At 51.6% G+C, this 19,214-nt stretch overlaps 2 protein-coding genes across 3 annotated transcripts in view; one reads left to right on the top strand and one right to left on the bottom strand.

The window, feature by feature from the left end:
* LOC122372090 (alpha/beta hydrolase domain-containing protein 17B-like) overlaps positions 1-19,214 on the top strand; it is a 66,492-nt gene that overhangs the window by 25,830 nt on the left and 21,448 nt on the right. The gene's annotated exons all lie outside the window — the stretch shown is intronic.
* Positions 1-19,214, bottom strand: part of LOC122372463 (cubilin-like) — a 48,302-nt gene that overhangs the window by 23,446 nt on the left and 5,642 nt on the right. The window contains exons 9-32 of the mRNA XM_043349649.1: positions 18,822-18,922; positions 18,444-18,576; positions 18,053-18,244; positions 17,655-17,795; positions 17,209-17,387; positions 16,664-16,841; positions 16,217-16,398; positions 15,766-15,928; positions 10,405-10,595; positions 7,178-7,337; positions 6,696-6,877; positions 6,253-6,415; positions 5,776-5,883; positions 5,251-5,389; positions 4,170-4,300; positions 3,335-3,521; positions 3,052-3,212; positions 2,540-2,721; positions 2,126-2,282; positions 1,722-1,909; positions 1,315-1,483; positions 843-1,024; positions 550-718; positions 194-375 (exon numbers count right to left, since the gene is read on the bottom strand). Coding sequence (XP_043205584.1) covers positions 194-375; positions 550-718; positions 843-1,024; positions 1,315-1,483; positions 1,722-1,909; positions 2,126-2,282; positions 2,540-2,721; positions 3,052-3,212; positions 3,335-3,521; positions 4,170-4,300; positions 5,251-5,389; positions 5,776-5,883; positions 6,253-6,415; positions 6,696-6,877; positions 7,178-7,337; positions 10,405-10,595; positions 15,766-15,928; positions 16,217-16,398; positions 16,664-16,841; positions 17,209-17,387; positions 17,655-17,795; positions 18,053-18,244; positions 18,444-18,576; positions 18,822-18,922 — 3,920 coding nt within the window. The remainder of the gene's footprint in view (positions 1-193; positions 376-549; positions 719-842; positions 1,025-1,314; positions 1,484-1,721; positions 1,910-2,125; positions 2,283-2,539; positions 2,722-3,051; positions 3,213-3,334; positions 3,522-4,169; positions 4,301-5,250; positions 5,390-5,775; positions 5,884-6,252; positions 6,416-6,695; positions 6,878-7,177; positions 7,338-10,404; positions 10,596-15,765; positions 15,929-16,216; positions 16,399-16,663; positions 16,842-17,208; positions 17,388-17,654; positions 17,796-18,052; positions 18,245-18,443; positions 18,577-18,821; positions 18,923-19,214) is intronic.

Raw genomic sequence — 19,214 nt, 5'->3', positions numbered from 1 at the left:
GATCGGCACTGCGGTACGATGATATAATTATAATAATTAGTGAAGATCGCTATGTGGAGATAGATAAAATGAATGACAAGAGATCGTTGATTATTGACTAGGATATAAAATGATTGGCTTGTAAAGAAACGGGATTTCTATATGTGATTTATCACGCATGCTTCATCCAAAAGCTGCTTCACCAATCACGAACCTCCACGTGGTCGTACGAGCAGTTGTTGTGCGGTTCCACGTCGAAGTCCTCGAAGGTCAGTTTGATGTTGTGGTGAGGTTTGACCCGGATACGCCACACGCAGTCGGCGTGGTCGTCATACACTTGCGGGTAGTTTGGCGAGTGAATTGAGCCACTCATGGCCGTGAAACGACCGCCGCAGCCTGTGGGCAGCGAAAGGGATGACTGCCTGTATGAAAAAGCCTCGAGCGAACTCTATTCACACAGAGAAAGCGCAGAACTAAGGTTTGTGCACACCGCGCGGCCGAAAACTCATGATAATAGATCTCGCAATCGTTCGCCGTGCAGGCTTGAGCTGGCTCTCTGGGCGGCCGTACCGTTTCTGCGTCTCCGGTAGCGGGCGTGGAAGCCAGTGCCGGTGACGGAGCTGTCGCTGCTGAAGCGGACCAGCATAGTGTTCCCCTGTGACGTGACCACGGTGCTGGAGGCCTGGTGGTGGCACAGGCTGACCAGCAGCGGCGCCGTGACGTCGGGACCTCCGTACACCTGACCCAACGCGACAGGACGTCAGCAATTCGGAGTTACGACAAAATCGTCGTGCAAGCATGTTGTTGCGACATCCCTCACCAGTAAGTTCATTGCTTATATTCCAAGATGCTCGGCAGCTTACCTTCAGAGAGTCGAAGATGCAGTCGTGGATGGCCTCGATGTCATACCGGTCGATGGTGAGCTGGATGCTGTTGCCCGGTGGCACCCGAATCCGCCACTCACAGTCCGTGTTGCTCGGGTACTGGCCAGGGTAATTGGGAGACTGGAAGAAGCCTCGCTTCTCCGTTAGAAGGCCGCCGCAGCCTGAGGGAACAAGGTCACTTCTTATGTGCACGATGTGTCTAGCGCATCTTTGTGTGCGAGGTCCCTGTTGAAACTTACATCCACTGGCCACCAGAGAATCAGAAGTTACTCAAACGAGCGACTGTATCCACAGGACGATACGCTTAGGTAAGCACGATTGAGTCAACACTGCTTAGTAGTTCACCTTATAAGAGATTAGGCAAGGAAAATTTCAGATCACTGGAGAATTCAGTCTGAAATAAAGCAGTAAACCACATTACAGTAAAGGGGAAGAGGTATTTCTGACGCACCATTCACCATCCACTCCAGTCTGAAGCCGTTGTGGGCCACGGAGGCGTCCGACTTGAACCTCACGTAGGCGATGCTCTTGTTGGTCGATATGGGCTCCGGCAGGTAGCCAGTGCCGCACATGTGGGAGCCGATCGGCGTCGGAACCTCGTCGTCATCCCCCTCCTTGATCTGGGAACGTTTTCAGATTCGCTAAATTCTCAAGCCTATTTAGCATGTGTTTGACGACAAGCATGGCATCCTGCAGGAGGTAGTCTGTAGCCATCTTTCGACGAGACATGCAAACATATTTAAGTACCTACAAGGTTATTCATTCGCCCTTTTATCTTCTACTCCGCCATAAGCAGTAGCAATGTGGCAACTAAAACACCGCATCTGGGTCGCAGCGCCAGGCGCCAGTCTCACGTACCTCTAGAAAGTCGTACTCGCATCCGGACGAGATCGGATCTTCCACGTCAAAGTGAGAGAAGGAGATGTTGAGCGCATTGCCGCGCGGCGCCTTGATGGTCCATGTGCAGTCTCGGTCGTGCGGGTACCGGTTCGGGAAGTTCGGGGACTCTATGACACCCCGGTGACCCGTCACCACGTTGTTGCAATCTGCAACAATAAAAATACACGTTTATTTTACATACATCGCCAGAAGCTCGCCGAAAATAGGGGAGCATCGGGGTGGCTGGCGACTTTACACACAAAGCCGATAGCTCACCAATTACAGGGACTATTAGGGTAGCATTGTCAGTTTGTTTTGTAGGCACTTCAAAATTCCGATTCAAGACATGCACACTTGTCCTTTCGGTTGTGTAGTCGACTCACCGACTCTGTAGCGGGCGTGGAATCCCCGGCCGTTGAGAGAGATGTCGGTGACCATTCGGATGGTCATTAGGTTGGTCGTGCTCTCTATGACATCCAGCGGGGCGGTGTCACAGAGTCGGTGCTTCAGCACCGCCGACCGGCCGACCCCATCGTACACCTGGCGGCGGCCAGCCAGGCAAGTGTGAGCGGTATGAAGGCGACTCGGGCTGATTGGTGGGGTGACCTCAAGCTGGCATAAAATACTACCGTCCGTGCGTGTTTGGCAAGTGTGAACGCTGAGAAGAACCACTGCGGAGGCAGGCGTGAGTGGTGGGAAGGTGACTCATTCTGGATGGTGGAATAACCGCAAGTTGGCATGAAAGACTCCCATCCTATATTTTGACGGGTTTCTTGCCTTCTTTGGGACAAGCTCACCTCGAGGAAGTCGAACCGACAGTTGGTGGCGGTCTCCAGGTCCAGGTCGAGGATGGAGAGTCGGACCTTGCTGCCGGCGTTCCCGGCGATGACCCAGGTGCACTCGGCGTTATGGGCATACGGCTGCGGGTAGCCGGGCGACGTGAAGCTGCCCTCGGGCCCTGTCAGCTGGCCGCCGCACCCTGCCGAAGGACAAGTGTCACTAAACGTTCCACCGGTCACCTAGTCAGGCTGGTATGAGTTATTGTTGTTTGTCAAAATAAAGATGCACCTGAATTGAAACGCGAATGTTTATTTAGTTATCTTTGATGTAAACAAAGTTTTCTATTACATTTTGTCAATATGCTATTACATTTTGAATGTCTCAGTAATTAATTGGAGTGTAGGTACTTTTATATTCACTTTTCTCTGATGCATCTCAGCAATTGACGCCACAAAAATCAAAATAGGTATCAGTTAAAATACACCGGGACACACAAGCCCTCAGCCTCGGCCCCACTTCTCGAACGAACCTGTGGCGGTGGCGTCCCAGGTGACCCGGAAGCCGGCCCCGGCCATGGACGAGTCGGTGTGTAGCCGCAGGAACAGGCTGTGCGCGTGGGAGGTGATCCGGGGCGGCACGGTGACGCCGCAGAACCGGCCGACCAGGGGCGCCGACTCGGCGGCTCCGTTCCTGGAGTCACAAGCATTGATAGTCACATTCGGCGCGGAACGGAACACATTAGCAAACTATGCATTCTTGAAAATGAAGCTTAGGCAGCGTAATGGTTTAATTCGCGAACAAATCGCACTAACCGTATTTCCAAGTAGTCGTAGCGGCAGTTCGGGTGTTCCTCCAGGTGGAAATGTGAGAAGTTCAGCATGATCTGCTGGTTAGCCGGCGCCTCGATGGTCCAGACGCAGTCCTTGCTCGGCGGGTAGTTGTAGGGGAAATTGGGAGAGGTGATCTCTCCGTACGCGGTGTGGTACGATCCGCCGCACACTGGGGACAGAGCGACACGAGGACTGACGGGACGTCTGTGCGTCCGTCTGCAGAAGGGAGGGGTGCAATCCGCCGCACACTGGGGACAGAGCGACACGCGGACTGACGCGACGTCTGCAGTAGGGAGGGGTGCGATCCGCCGCTTACTTGGAACGGCGAGATTCCGTGATATTAGGCAGGTGACAGACGGCATGCCAAAGCGCAGGACTGCTGCCAATTGGGAAAAGTTTGCACCAATGCGGATGCATTGGTGCAAACCTGCATTATAATGTTTTATAATGCAAACCTGCAAATTACCCTGCATACATTTGTCATTGAGCAGCTCACTCTTTTTCAACATAAAGCTTATGATTATGATTCTATGGCAATGCAATTTTAACCGTTGACGGAGTTCAATATTTGTCATTATAACTTGAAAATATTGCAAGAAGTTTTCATTCAAATCTTATGAACCGACATGTAGAAGCGTATGAGGTAGAAGCGTACCTTGGTAATACCTACAGGGATATAATATCCGGTTCAACCATGCATTGCGAGCAGCCTGCGCTGGGCGTTCACTCTTCGACGATAACCGCAAATATTCAACCGTTCACTCTCCTGCGTTAACCGTCCTTTTTAGGACAATGCCCCGCAGACGACGTCACTCACTGGTGCTGGCGTTGACGGATGCGTATGACGCGGAGAAGCCTTCGCCGGTGATTGACTCGTCCGCGCGGAACTTGATCGTCATTATGTTACCCATCGTGGTCATTGTCGGCGGAAGCTGAGAACCGCAGTATCTGTGGACGTGCAAAACAAACACGGGTTAGGTCAGTTCTGTATGCCAGGCAAGAAGTCAAGATAATAGGTACCAGCCAGTAACTACTCTTCCCCTGTTACTTCATATGTAGAGTTGACCTGAAAATGTATGCATAGTTTTTTTCAACCAGTTCAAGCTGGACATAAGCAGTGAAATAAGTGAAATAAACCCTTCTTAGGATTTTTTATTTGGTTATACATTATAATTGAAATTGTGTCCACATTGTGACAATTTATGTCATGTTCAGATTTAATCCTCAACGGTTTGCAAGTTCAGTGCGACTAAATTGGTGTGTGCTGCAGCCATTCGCGTTCTGTGACCAATCAGCTTGTTGTTTGCGCGACCTTTTAGTTATGTTTGTGCGGCCACTTGGTTGTTGTTCGTGTGGCCTAAGGGCTGTGTACGGCGGCCAGTCACGGTCTGTGGGCTGTGGCCAATAGACCGTGGTGGCCACAGGCCACAGATTCATGACTGTTAGAGGACTATTCGACTACTTGTATACGGGAAGTATTTGCCAGATACCTATTGTTTGTGCAGCGGCCACTCACGGTCTGTGGCCGATCAGATTGTTGTTTGTGCGGTCAGCGGCGGCCACTCACGGTCTGTGGCCGATCAGGCTATTGTTTGTGCGGCGGCCACTCACGGTCTGTGGCCGATCAGGTTGTTGTTTGTGCGGCGGCCACTCACGGTCTGTGGCCGATCAGGTTGTTGTTTGTGCGGCGGCCACTCACGGTCTGTGGCCGATCAGGTTGTTGTTTGTGCGGTCAGCGGTGGCCACTCACGGCCTGTGGCCGATCAGGCTATTGTTTGTGCGGCGGCCACTCACGGCCTGTGGCCGATCAGGTTGTTTTGTGCGGTCAGCGGTAGCACTAGCCACTCACGGTCTGTGGCCGATCAGGTTGTTTTGTGCGATCAGCAGTAGCTACTCACGGTCTGTGGCCGATCACGTTGTTGCTGGAGAGCGCCGCCGCCGAGCTGTTGTCGTACACCGTCACCGTGTCGTAGCAGTGGCCGTCTCGGGTGGGCCGCTCCAGGGAGAACGCCAGCCACGTGAGCCGAATCACCTGACCTACCGGGGAGAACGCCAGCCACGTCAGGGGAGAAGACCAGCCGCGTCAGGAGGGAACGCCAGCCACGTGAGCCGAATGACCTGACCTATCGGTGAGAACGCCAGCCACATCAGGGGAGAACGCTAGCCACGTCAGGGGAGAACGCCAGCCACGTGAGCCGAATCACCTGACCTACCGAGGGAGCGCAATAGTGAGACGACATCTCGGGCGTTTCGTGGCTGTTAGAGCCTAGAGGACTATTCGACTACTCGCATACGGCAAGTATTTGCCAGATATGTCCACTGGACCGGTCTGCACGAGTTGACCAATGCTTTCTAGAGCCATGCAGTTACGCGCTGCGCGCATGGGCTCAGCTCGGAGAGGCCAGTCGGGCGGCAGGACTCACCGGGCGGCCGGTGGATGACCCAGCTGCACTCCACGCCGTTCGGGTACTGCTCCGGGTGTGTCGGAGACGTGAATGTGCCGTGCTCCTCCTCCAGAATCCCGCCGCAGCCTGCAAATGGGAAAATGTGACCATCGCGTGAAGTAAATCGCTAAGGCAATACAGTAATCGATGTCTTTTTTTAAGTTATCCTAGATTTTATCCCCAAATCCTCGAAATCTTAGAAATATAATTTAGCCATCATTTGATTCTTTTCAGTCCACTGCTACATAAATTGACCATGAAATATTATCGGGCTAACGACCGTCGCGTCGGTGGGGTGGGAGCGTCTCTTTTACGCTGATGCTATGACGGCTCGGCGTCAGCGTGGAAGGTATGCTGTGCCGGATAGCACAGAGGCGCTGCGGCGCAGCCTACCCACCCGGTTAAAAGTTTGTCAGTGGGATGGAACTGATGGAAGACACTGCCCTGGCTTCTCACCGACATCGATGGCGGTATAGTTGGCCACGAATCCGTAGTTGGTCACAGAGGCGTCAGTAGAGAAAACGACATACATCTGGTTGTGAGTCGACACCAGGTTTGGCGGCGGCTCGTCGCAAAACTTCCCCAGTGATGGGAATGTGGCGTCCTTTCCGTCAAACACCTGAGAGTAGACAGAGGAAAATATGAACTACTCGGCAGTCAGCGCTAAACACATACGATTTCTGACTGACAGAGTTCAAAGATTGAACTTGCATCCTATTTGTTATGCTCATTGCTCTCCAGCTCCTGAAACCTGATATTGCGGACGCGGAGGATATTGGCTAGTTCGACCGTTGTAATTCAGCGATATATAATGGTCATCGCTTTTAAACTTGAAATGGTTCAGTAGAAAACTTGTAAATCTCGTTTTCTCGTAGTCGCAGTTGATCAGCAGCACTTGCCTCCACATAGTCGTAAGCGCATCTGAAGTGGCTCTCGATCCGGAAGTCTGTGAACTGCAGAGACACGATGTTGCCCACCGGCTGGCTGATCAGGTAGCCGCACTGCTTGTTGTGAGGGTACGGCTGCGGGTAGTTTGGCGAGTGGAACGATCCAGACGGCTCCGCGTAAATGCCGCCACACACTGCCGGGCAAAATGTGCTGCGGTCATTTCAAAAGCGCCACAATACATTTTGCATAATCGTTCATACAACAATAGGTTGGAACTATAATCTCGCTTTTGAGTTTGAAAGACGGTGTACTCATGCCGGGGATTGACATTGACCAGTTCGATTCCATGTGCAACCGCACATGATAACGCCTAACGGTGTTAAAACATATCGATAGATTTTTAGTTAGTTCTTCACTGCAATGCATACGTCGAATGCAACAGGTCTCGCAAGACCATCGGACGTCGCCTTTGCCCGGGAGCCGGAACACTCACGTATGTCGTAGGTGGCCGAGAAGCCGCCGTGGGCGATGCTGATGTCGGAGAAGAAGCGGACGTAGAGCTGGTTGGAGGTGCCGACCACCGGCGGCGGCACGGACTCTCTGCCGCAGTACCGGCCCACCAGCGGACTGTCCGGATCCGGCCCGTCCCGGATCTGACACACACACCCAAACGGCCCGTCAGTGTTGGGAAACGGGTGGGATAGCGCCACTCTATGTGATAAAATGTTGCATGGGGCAATGCTTACGGGCCCTTCATTGCTTGCTGTATAATGTATGAAGTGATGTTGGGGTAAGGTTTGCATTCCGGTAATCACATTTGATCTATTCGGCTTACGTGGAGTTTACTGAAAAGTGGAGACCCGAATGCGTTAGGGGGAGCGGGGGTAGCACCGCCATGTGGGAAACACCGCCATCCTCTCTATCGTCAAAACTCTGAATTATAAATGTAAACACCCGCCATTTCGGTGTCCGAACGGAAACGGGGCGCCGCGTGAGGTAGGTTTCGCTAAGATTTATTTGATTTTGGGATCGCAATTGGGGCATTCCACGTCAAATCAAACACCGAAATCCGTCATCCCCTTCGATTTTTCTGAAAATTTGTAGGCAGACTGGGCATGGTTCAAAACTGAGTTACGTATAATATTTTCGAAATTTGATGAAGTATCGCTGAGATATAGGTCATCGAATAAAGCCAAAAATGCCACACATCCATTTTTTAAATGTCTATAACTCTGGTTCCTTTTCTGGTATCAAAATGGTATTAACAGGGTCTTGTAGGCAATTGATAAGGCTTTGATTTTTAATTATAAAATTAAATTGAAGTGACCTTGAAATGCATTTGACCTTGAATTAAAACAGAAAAATTTAAATAGCAAAAAACACGTTACCTTCGATTCGGGTAATTTTTACATATTATGTCCGTCACAATGTTCCTAACCATCTGTGAAAAAATTGGAGTGGGCCATTCATAACTCGCGCGGCAAACGCCGTTTTCATGCATCAACATCACGCAACCGCGCGTGACCTTGAAAGACAGAGTCAAGACATGCTTGCTTGTGTGCACTTTCTGAAATGAATGATTGCTGATTAGTGATATCCCAAACTCTGCGAGAATGGAAATACATAGTCATCGTAGTCAAGCATTCAAGTTCCATAGTAAAAGTGTCTCAGGCAAACGGTATTTTGCGGTGAATTTTGAGCCGTGTGGAAATGCATCATGAAGCCAAAAATTCAACGAAAACATTATCACGCAACGATATCTTCACGTCTTTCTATCTTCACTGTACGAACGAATATACATTTTTGAGTATGTATGGGGAATTTCTAGTTAATCCAATAATAAATATGGCAGTTAGAGACCTGCTAAGAGTAACATGTCGCCGGCTGAGGCGGGATCGGCCGACGCGGGAAACGCAGCAATCACAATTTTGTGTTTACACGTTCATATTTCAATTGTTTACCAACTGATTTTCAAAATTCTTACACCATAAGATTGCCTGTACATTTCTTAGTCTTCTCACAAAATTTGACGCGAATCAAACGTAATCAGCGGTAAGGAGCGCGATGTAAAGACGGAACCGAACCGGGACGGACGGACCGTCGTCGGTTCCGTCCCGGCGATGTGCCGGGACGGAACCGTTCCGTTCCGTCCCGGCACAGTCTACAATTCAGGCGGCGGCTAGTGGTCGGCGCCGGCTGCCGAGTCGCCGCGTCGCCGCGGCGACAGGATGTTCACTTTACACCGCTATTACTAGACCAGTTGTGAACCGATTTTCTTCTTGCTTGCACGATGAGATGTGCAATTCAATTTTGGACAGGTAGGTATAATCAATTTCGCATTAATACTATGAGATATTGGCGAAAAACAGGAGGGGTGGGGCGAAATTCACTCTTCCCCCTCCACTGCGCGTGCTAACATACGTTTGCATTTCTGCCACTTTCTTCAAAACTTATGAATGGCCCACTCTAATTTTTTCACAGGTTGTTAAGAATATGGTAGGCAATAAAATATATGAAAATCAGCCAAATCGAAGGCGACGTGTTTTTTGCTATTTCAATCTTTGTGCTTAAGAACAGAGTTAAGCAAATTTCAAGGTCATATATTTAAGTAGGTGCAATTCTAAACAAATGCTTAAGAAATTACATAAACAGTAAGGTTTATTTCATTCAAATCAAACAAGTACAACCAAAGTTATGGTCGTTCAAAAACATAAAGATGCAACATTTTGTAAAAATTCGATGCCCTATATTTAGAAGACCTGAGGTCAGAATGTGCAAAAAACATCAATTTAATGTTCGGGGCGACACAGGAACTCGCTCACAAATTTATAATGAAATCGCTGAGGGTAAGGTGCAAAACAGCCGATTTTTGTTCGACTTGACGTGGAATGCCCCAATTGCCCATTTTGTGAATTTCAAACCATCGTTGTAATCATTTGGCATGTTTTAGCAGCAAGTAAGTGGTCATTTCAAGTCGAAATGCCTTGATTCTTACGTTAAATTTGAGGGCATGAAGTGCTCTTCGTTGAGAAAGGAATTACAGAAGAATCGCGTCCCGGCTTGTTTTCCTGTCGGGGCGTTGTCGGTCCATGACTGTGTGTGGGGTAACACCGCCATGCTCGGCGGTGCTACCCCAAGGGGTGGCAAAATGGATAAAGCTGCAATGATGACTCACACGGCTCGGAGAAGAGCTTTAGTTAGGCCGCAAACGTCTGTTTTTTAACCTCACGTTTGACTTCACTGGATGTTTCGAAATAAACGTGAATTTGTCATGCTTTGTATGCATATTGTCCGCAACAAACAGTCTGATCTGTGACAAACTAACAACCAACTCTTGTGTGTCTTATATGAGTTTGAGTTACTATTTCAGACAGCAGTAACGCTTCCAAGGGTGGCTGTCACCGTAAGGCCGATGTGTGGATAACATCGCCATCAGTGGCGGTGCTACCCGCACATTTTTTGGAGGACGGAAAATGCAGGACTTGTTTTCAATGTTTGTAAAGTAGCGAAATTTTATAATGGAGCGCTGGAAACTATGCCAACATGTAGGAAAACATTCCTTCTTTCACATGAATGCAAAAGAGCTTCGTTTTTACTGCGCATATCAGCTGGGTGAGCAGAAATGCTTAAGGTGGCGGTGCTCCCCCCGCTTCCCCTATATGTTTCATCACTTTCTGAATCACTGCAAAACGAGTCTTCCGATGAGACAACACCACCTACCTCCACGAAGTCAAAGATGCAGTTACGGCTGAATTCCAGTTCGAAGTGGTCCACGACCAGCTGGACCCTCTCTCCGGCGGGGACGCGGATCCTCCACTCGCAGTCCATGTTGTGGTGGTAGCGCTCGGCGTGGGTCGGGGTCGACAGGGTGCCCCGCTCGCCGACCAGGTCACCGCCACAGCCGGGGATCCCTGCCCCAGAGAGCCGCGGCGTCAGACAGCCACAGCGGCAGACAGCCACGGCGGCCGCCGAACGGCGCGGGGTAGGCTGTGCCGCGGCGCACCGGTGTAATGCGGTACAGTCTATCTACCACCTGAATCGGAGAATCCGGGCCGGCTGCAGGCAATCTTTCGCTCATCGTCAGACACACGCCGATAACGTATAGAATGAGTCACTCCACACACTATTTTTCAGTTCCTTTAAAAATAAATAAAGAGACAAGCGCATTAACTGTCGAATTCTTCATCAGACACCGTTCGGCTTAGGTTTACCTTACCTTACCTTACCTTTGCGGTGATCGGGATAAAAGGCCACTTGGCCTGGGGAACCCGCTCACATCGAGCTCGTAACGGGATACAGGCTGGGCTCTTAGGGGTTTGGGACGTCAAACATCGAGTCGCGCCAGTGTTTGTCCAGTTGGGCCTTGAACTGGTTCACGGACTGGGCTGATACCACTGCGTTTGGTAGAGAGTTCCAGTCGTTGATAACTCTAATGCTGAATGCGTTTCTGCGCACGAGTTTCGATGCCCTGGGCTTCTTGAGTTTCCACCCGTGGCCCCTGGTGCGGTCCGAGTCGCTCCGTGTCAGGAAGACTTCAGGTGATATTGCCAGACCACCGTGTAACAGTTGGTAAACCGTCACCATGTCACCTCTGCGTCTCCGGTAGTATAAGGATGGCAATCCTAGTCGACGGAGTCGTTCGGTATACGGAAGGCATTTGATCGTGGGGACCATCCTTGTTGCACGCCGTTGCACACGTTCAAGCTTCTTCTGATCACCCTTTTGGAAGGGACCCCAGATCGTGTTTCCGTATTCCAGGAGAGGGCGAACAATCGTCTTGTATAACAGAGGCAGTGTGAACTCATTAATGTTGGCGAATGAGCGCCTCAAAACGGCCAGTATCTGGGAAGCCTTCGCGATGGCTGTGGCGGTCTGCTTGTGGAAGTTGAGCTGGGAGTCTATGACGATGCCGAGGTCCTTCTCTTCCTCTGTAGTTTGAATCGGGATACCACTCAGGGTGTACATGAAGCCTGGGTTTCGGTGGCCGAGGTGCATCGCCTTACATTTCTGGGCATTGAAGGGAAGTAGCCATTTTTCAGACCAGCGGACAAGTGCGTCGATGTCCCTTTGGAGGCTTGAGCTGGGCCCAGGCACGTGGCGGTAGAGCTTCGTGTCGTCGGCGAATAGCTTAACCGAGCCGGACACTTCCGAGGGCAAGTCGTTGACAAAGATAGTGAAGAGTACAGGTCCGAGGACCGATCCCTGTGGAATTCCGCTCGTCACCGGTGCCCAAGGGGACTTACTTCCCTGGACCACGACCCTCTGTCGGCGATCGACCAGAAAAGCCGCGATCCAGTTGAGAAGGGTTCCCCTGATGCCATAAGCATACAGCTTGCGAATCAGGCGTTTGTGTGGCACGGAATCAAAGGCCTTGGCGAAGTCCAGGTAGATGATGTCAATCGCTTCATCATTTTCTAGAGCAGAGCTCCATTCCTCGATCGCTTCCATCAGCTGGGTGGCGCAGGATCTCTTGGGGAGGAACCCGTGCTGAGCGCTGTTTAGCAGCCCGTTTGTGCTCATGTGCTGGAGGAGGGCATCTCGGACAATCGACTCAAGAACTTTGACGGGGATGGCCGTGAGAGTAATAGGTCGGTAGCTTGAGGGGTTTTGACGATCGCCTTTCTTGAAGATCGGCGTGATCTCTCCGGTCTTCCATTCTGGGGGGAGTGTTCCAGCATCCAGAGACTTTCTGTAAAGCGTGCTCAGAGGCGTCGCGAGGGTCCTTGCTGAAGCGCGGAGGACTCTGGGTTGTATGGCGTCGGGTCCTGGTGAGCTGCTTGTCCTGAGGGATGTCAGTTTCCCCTCCACTATCTGCGCTGTAACGTCGATGTCGTCGAGAACAGGTCCATCCCATCGGAGGTCTAGTTCGGGCACTGGTTCGTTAGCTTCGTGGGTGAAGATGCTGCTGAAATACTTTCCAAGAACATCAGCCTTTTCTTGGTTGCAGGAGGTTAATGTTCCATATTCGTTGACCAGGTCTTCAATTTTGTTCTTAGTGCGGAGTCTTGTGCTGGCATATCTCCAGAAAGATTTGGGATTTTCCTTCAGTTTACCAGCCAGATTGGATTCATACTTCTTCCGCAGATCCCTTGTGAGCTTTCTTAACTCATTCCTGCAGCGTGTGAACCTGGCATGGTCCAGTGGGTCTAGCGTGCGTTGATATTCACACCAGAGTGACTTCTTTTTCTTTCGCAGCTGCATAGCTCTGCGGTCCATATAAATGTTTTTCCTGGGCCGCATCTTTTTCCTTGTGGAAGCCTGTGCCATAGCCTCGGACAACCATGCCTTGAAGGTTGCATATGCGTCGTCCAGGTTCATGCTATTTAGCTCCGACCAGTTACGGGAGCCTAGCACAGCAGATAGTTGTTCGTAATCAGTGATAGTGTGACACTGGGGGAGCGAAGTGACAGTATCTGTGTAACAGGAAAGGGTGAACCGGATGACCAGGTGATCACTACTTCCCAGCGCAGGCTGGTACTGGAGGTTTGTAACCATGCCCTCCTCATTGGTAAAGACTAGGTCTAGGACAGATGGGGTCTCTCCCAATCGATATCGAGTTGGGTGCTTAACGTGCTGGAAGAGGAGGCAGTCGTGTATCAGGTCCAGAAAAGAGTGTGAAATGTGCTGTGCTGGTGCTGTCTCCGATTCCCAGTCAATGTGTGGGAAGTTAAAATCTCCAACAATGAGCAGGTGGGAGAATGGCAGCAGGCATACCTGCTGGAACAGATCCTGGAGATGCTGCATACTTTCTTCCAGAGCACCAGACGGGCTTCTGTAGACACATCCCAACAGAAGACGATCGCTCCCAGTGAGTGGCAGGCCCACCAAAACATGCTCCACTGTCGAGTGATTTAGTGACACTTCAAACACACTTAGTCTGTCAGCTGTATAGATACATACACCTCTCTTGCCACTAGCACCCAGTCTGGGTGTGGACAGGTCGAAGCTGGGGTGCATAGTATATCCAGCGATGTGGAGAAGTGCAGGGGCTATGGGATGTTTCTGGGCTTTCGGAATCACTTCGGAGATTAGAATAATATCTGGTTCGTCATTGCAGATCAGTAGACAAAGGTCATCCCGTTTGTTAGTGAACTGGTCCGCATTTGTGTACAGGACTGTCAGACCCTTGATGCTGTGCCGTTTTGGGTGACTTAGTCAAAAGCCTTGGCGCACGTTATCTGGTTGGGCGGGGTGGCCCGCTGTGCCTGAACGAGGGGTGCCGCCAGACTCCCCTGCTGCATCAGACAGACTTGAAGTGCTCTGACCTTCATTGGTATGGGCAGCAGGCGCTGCCTTCGTTGTCTGGGGCGGGACAGAGGCAGCTTGAGCAGGCACAGAGTTTGAGACGTTGCTGCCAGGCTCCTCGGTTGGGGTGTCAACATTCTTTCTGCTCTCGTCTGTAGCTGTGCTCTTTTCGTTTGCAGGCTGACCAAGACAGACAATCTTACCCCCCTTAATCCTTGGGTTTGCTTCACCTGCTCTGCGTCTTGATGCCAGTTCGTCTCTAAGCTTCCTGTTCGCCTCCCTCTCCTGTTGGGTCAAGTCAGGGGTGATGTAGATGTTGGGGTACTGCACAGAGTGTCGCAGCTGAGGAGCACACCTGAGTACATCTTGCCTGCAGGCTGGGTTATCCAGAGTTACTATCAGCAACCGTGGTTTACCGGGCACTGCCTTGCCAACCCTGAATGACTTGGATGCCCTGACATTTTCTTCAGCTCGTTTTTTACCATCTCACAGAACAGCGATAGGTCCTTTTCAGACCTCTCATGGAAGGAGCCCTCAGCTTGCTCCAGAAGGTTGTGAACAACAAGATTTGATTTCCTTCTTTCTTTGTCGAGGTGGGTGTCAAGTACCTTTGACAGGTCAACTGCGGCTTTGCGCTCGTCATGTTGGCTGGGTTTCGGGAGCTGAGCAAGTTGGGTTTTCACTACCTGGGCTACCTCAGAGCAAGAGCTCTTGACTGCCTCAGCGTACGACACCTTGTGCTGTTGGGTTGTCATTTCAAGCATCTGGGACTGCTTGGATGTCTGTGACTCGATAGATTTCAGTGATTTCTCAAGCAGAGAAGCATGGTCTTTGATAGCTTTCTCGTGGGTCTTTACCGAGTCCAGGAACAACTCTGAGTTTTTCTTAACAGTCTCTTCAAGCTGACGGAGCCTGTTCTCGGTGGACGGTGATTGCAAAAACAGAGACTTTCCCTTCCCTCTCTTTAGGTCTGTCTTGCAATTTGCACAGAGCCAAGCTAGAGCCTGGAACCTCTCGAGAGCTCTAGTTGCAGCTTTGGGAAGCCCTTGGCAGCTGGGATGAAACCATTCATGACATCTATCGCAGCGTACCCCAGGCTCCCCATCCTTCACAGGATTTCCACATACCTTCCCCGGGCCGCCCGCACAGATAGCCTCGGTGCTACCCGTATCGCTTGAAGAGCGTGATAGGGAACCAATCGATTCCTGCTCAAAAGCTTTATAGGCACTCTGGTCCAGTTTACCCACCTGGGCATGCTTCGTTAAAGACAGTTTCGTACCTGTGCTGAATATTCCAGTCCCTCCGGCACTTGTCTCGCCGTCGACCCCGTCGATATCACTGACGCCGTTTCCGCCACCGTTTTCTTTGCTACCGCCATGATCGCCGCTATCACCACGATCGCCGCTGACATTCTCGTTGGCCGTTGGTTTTCCGACGCCACAATCAGCTGACGCCGCCGCTTGGTTTCGGCGGGAAAGCGGAGGTGATCGATCCAGGGGCATATTTCAAGTTTGTTGTTACTTTATTTTCTTGCCAAATTAATTTTCTGAGTTGCCGTTGAGGGACTTTACGATCAACTTGCACAATATTTCCAGAAGACTAGGAAGAAGAAATGGGATTTGGCCTCAACCAATCAGGTTTGAGGCCTGAGGCCTATCAGCTGGTTTGGCTGGGAAGCAGGGAGGAGCTCGATGCGCACGTCCGATCGCCACGAAATCCCGACACCGACTCAAAATCAAGTTTACGAATCAAGCTTCGCGCTAGTCGCTAAAAGTGACTCCTGCGTATTCTGGTCGGTATATCGTGGACAGACAATGTCTGCAGTGCCGCTCTCACCGGGTATCTGCGAGTAGGTGATGTGGAAGCCCTGGTCGGAGGCGCTGGCGTCCGTGTGGAAGCGGAACCAGGCGTACGGACCGGAGGTGGTGATAGGCGCCGGCAGGGTGGTGCTGCAGTAGCGCTGCAGCAGTGGCGCGCCCTCCGTGTAACCGTCGCGGACCTGCGCCACAAAACAACAGCTACTCAATGATAGCTTCTCATTGGCAGCAGTTTAATGGCAACCGCTCAAAGAAGGTGCGCGCCATGCACAGTGGTTAATGTTGTAGTTATATTTGTTTTCTCTTCTTCCGTCAGTCTTCGTCTTCTTACCCACCTCTGTATCGCTGTCCGTCTTTATCTAGCTGTCTCTCCCTCCCCCCTCTCCTTTTCTCACAGTCGGCAGTCACTTCCCACATTTGAAAAGTGATTGTTAACGTATCCTTTGGACCTGTCTGACCGACTGACTGACCTCCAGGTAATCGTAGCTGCAGTTCTCGTGGTGCTCCAGCCGCAGTACGGCGAACTGGAACTGTAGTCGGCGGCCGAGTGGCGCCTCCACGGTCCACACGCAGTCCCGGCTGTGCGGGTACTGACCCGGGTAGCCCGGCGAGTTGATACTGCCGTACGGATCGGTCAGCTCGCCTCCGCACTCTGTAAGGAACGGCAGGTGAGATGCAAAAGGCGAGAGTGGGACTGACAATCAAATGAGAATATTTACTTATTTTTCATTGCGCAAGTAACGTATGTTTTTTGTACTTCGTATTTGTCGATATCGGACCCATTAGTGATCGCAATAAATGTGCGAAACGATGTGATAATAACTGATATAACAATAAAATGATACCTATTTCACATGTTTTTTTTTCAGTCATTTATATAAACGTTTGTAGTGTGACTGGGCAGTCCAATCACTGACGTGGGTCGGTGGCGTTCCAGTGCATGGCGAAGCCGCTGTGCGCCTCGCTGTGGTCCGAGTGGAACCACATGTAGAGCAGGTTGTGCGTGGTGACGATGCTGCCGCCGCCGGGGGCGCGCGTGCCACAGAACCGGCCGCCGCCGATCACCGGCGCTAGGCTGTTGGCGCCGTCATGGAGCTGTCGGCACCGGGGAGGGGGTAGGGGGTACGGTAACGAAATAACAACCCTGGCCGGGCTGGTGGCGCCGTCGTGGAGCTGTTGGTATAACGGTGGGAGGAGGGGGAGGGGTTAGGTAATGGGATAACAACCCTGTAACAAGATGTACTGCGAGCTGTCAGTGGGGAATGCAGGGGTGGGTCAACATGAAGTGACCGAAAAAGTGGAGAGTAAGTGATGGAGGCACCGTGACGGAAAATGAGACAGGTCACTGCGACGTGACATTAACACGTATTTTGAATTCGTCGGGCAATGCCTTTGCCCAGTCTCACTCTCAACCACCGTCTCAGGTCCCACTTTGCCCAGGTCTCGCCCGCTGGCCCCTCACCTGAAGCCAGTCGAAGCTGCAGCTGGGCGCATTCTCCAGGTGGAAGCGGGTGAAGGTGACGTTGATGACCTTGCCGTGCGGCGCGCGCAGCAGCCACCCACAGTCCGTGTTGTGGGTGTAGATGGCACCCGTGTGGGGGAACGTGATCGCCCCGGGCGAGCCCAGCACCCCGCCGCAGGCTGGCGGAGAACGGACGTGTCAGTGTTTGGGGCGAGTCCGTGTTTCGTGACTCCTTGGAGGCTGACTTGTGATTATTCTAACTGCAGCTACTAGCTACATCTAAATTAGCTACATCCTGCACAGAGCGTAGCTACACACGTGATCAAATTAATATTTTACCCTATCCTAAATTAAAATGGAATGCAAAGCGGGACATTTCTAGCAAGCATTGAACCGCGTTATCTGTCTGCCTTAGAGCTGATCAGTCCCACCAACGACCGGGTTACCTTGCTGCCTGGTCTGGCAGACGTTGCCGGTGAAGTCGCCCGTGCAGCTGCAGCTGAAGGAGCCCACCGTGTTGGTGCACGTGCCGCCGTTCTGACACGGACTGGTGGCGCACTCGTCTATGTCGGCCTCACAGCGCAGACCTACGGCACGGTGGGCCCGTCGTTGACTTCCACAGTGGTCACTGGTGACAGGGGGCCACCACGGTGCGTCCTTCACGGACGGTCACAGCAGCACCGCTCTTGACGTCGCCGGTCACAGTAGCGCTAGCACATGCATCCCCCTCTCATTCCCCGCTGAATATCCCCCATTCCAAGTAACTTGTGCTTTAACGTTACGCTGCTGCGAATCCCCATACTCCCGTGTATTTACCCCATTCAGTACAGTGCCCCCCGTTTACCGGTGTATCCAGCTGGGCAGCTGCAGGTGAAGCCCCGGCCGGCGGCGCCGTCCGTGCACGTGCCGCGCACACACGGCCGGCTGGCGCACGTGATGCCAGCGCTACCGGCCATCTGGTAGCAGCCGGCCGGACCGACTCCGGAGCCCGAGTAGCCGGCCGGACACGTGCACTGCACGTGACTGCTGGAGATGGCTGCCGGAGGAGTAGAAATCGGTCACAATGACCGGAAAATGTAATTTCACATTTCTTATCTGATTCTGATTTGCATCGCAGATTTGTCTGCAGGGGAATTTATCATCACATTTTCGGTGTGTAACGTATAGCCTTTACTCTTAACAAATTTGAGATGTGCTAAGGTTTTGACTTGATTATGCCATATTAAATAACTGACCTGGGTTGTGGTAGCAGGTGGCCATCGGGTGGCAGCCGCCGTTGTTTACGCTGCACAGTCCCCCGGAGGCCAGCTGACAGTACTGACCGTTACCCTGGTAACCGGGTGGACAGGGCCCGCACCGACGGCCGCCCTGACGCACGAACCAAGCAACGGCATAAGAGAGGTCGAAATATCCAGTACAACATTGACAAGATACGCTTTGAATAGTTAGTTGGCTGTAGAACTTCGAAGCGAACCACGAGAATGGCTGGAAGATGGGCACATGTATCCCGGAACTGCTTTCTGTTGATATTTTTCTCTACAGCTATGCGTTGCTTAGCAACATTGCATTGGCTCTATGCCGGTAAGGGAGACCTGTTTATGCCACCGGCTCACCCTGGTGTTGATGCAGTCCACCATGGGGTTCATGCTGCAGCCACCGTTCATCTGCAGACACTCGTCAATGTCGGTGCAGTAAAAACCGTTCCCGATGTATCCTGTAACAGACAAACCGTTCCCGATGTATCCTGCAACATAAATTCTCAATGCACCCTATCCTGTAACAGACAAACCGTTCCCAGTGTACCCTGTATCAGACAATTCCCAATGTATCCTGTAGCAGGCGAACAGTCTCACCATCGAACACTCGGCCATAGTTGACAGTCTGTGACAGGAAGTGAAAGTTTTAGTAAGGGAAACTGGCCTTTGGGGCGGCCACGTCTCACTGATCTGGGACAGACCTGAGAGACGGTTACATCCCACTGACCTGGGGGACAGTTCGTCTTGCAC

Source organism: Amphibalanus amphitrite, unplaced genomic scaffold (assembly GCF_019059575.1).
Source record: "Amphibalanus amphitrite isolate SeventyFive unplaced genomic scaffold, NRLGWU_Aamphi_draft 000036F_arrow, whole genome shotgun sequence".
NCBI classification, from domain to species: domain Eukaryota; kingdom Metazoa; phylum Arthropoda; class Thecostraca; order Balanomorpha; family Balanidae; genus Amphibalanus; species Amphibalanus amphitrite.
The sequence above is the reverse complement of the archived record's forward strand: the minus strand, read 5'-3'. Positions and strand labels throughout refer to the sequence as shown.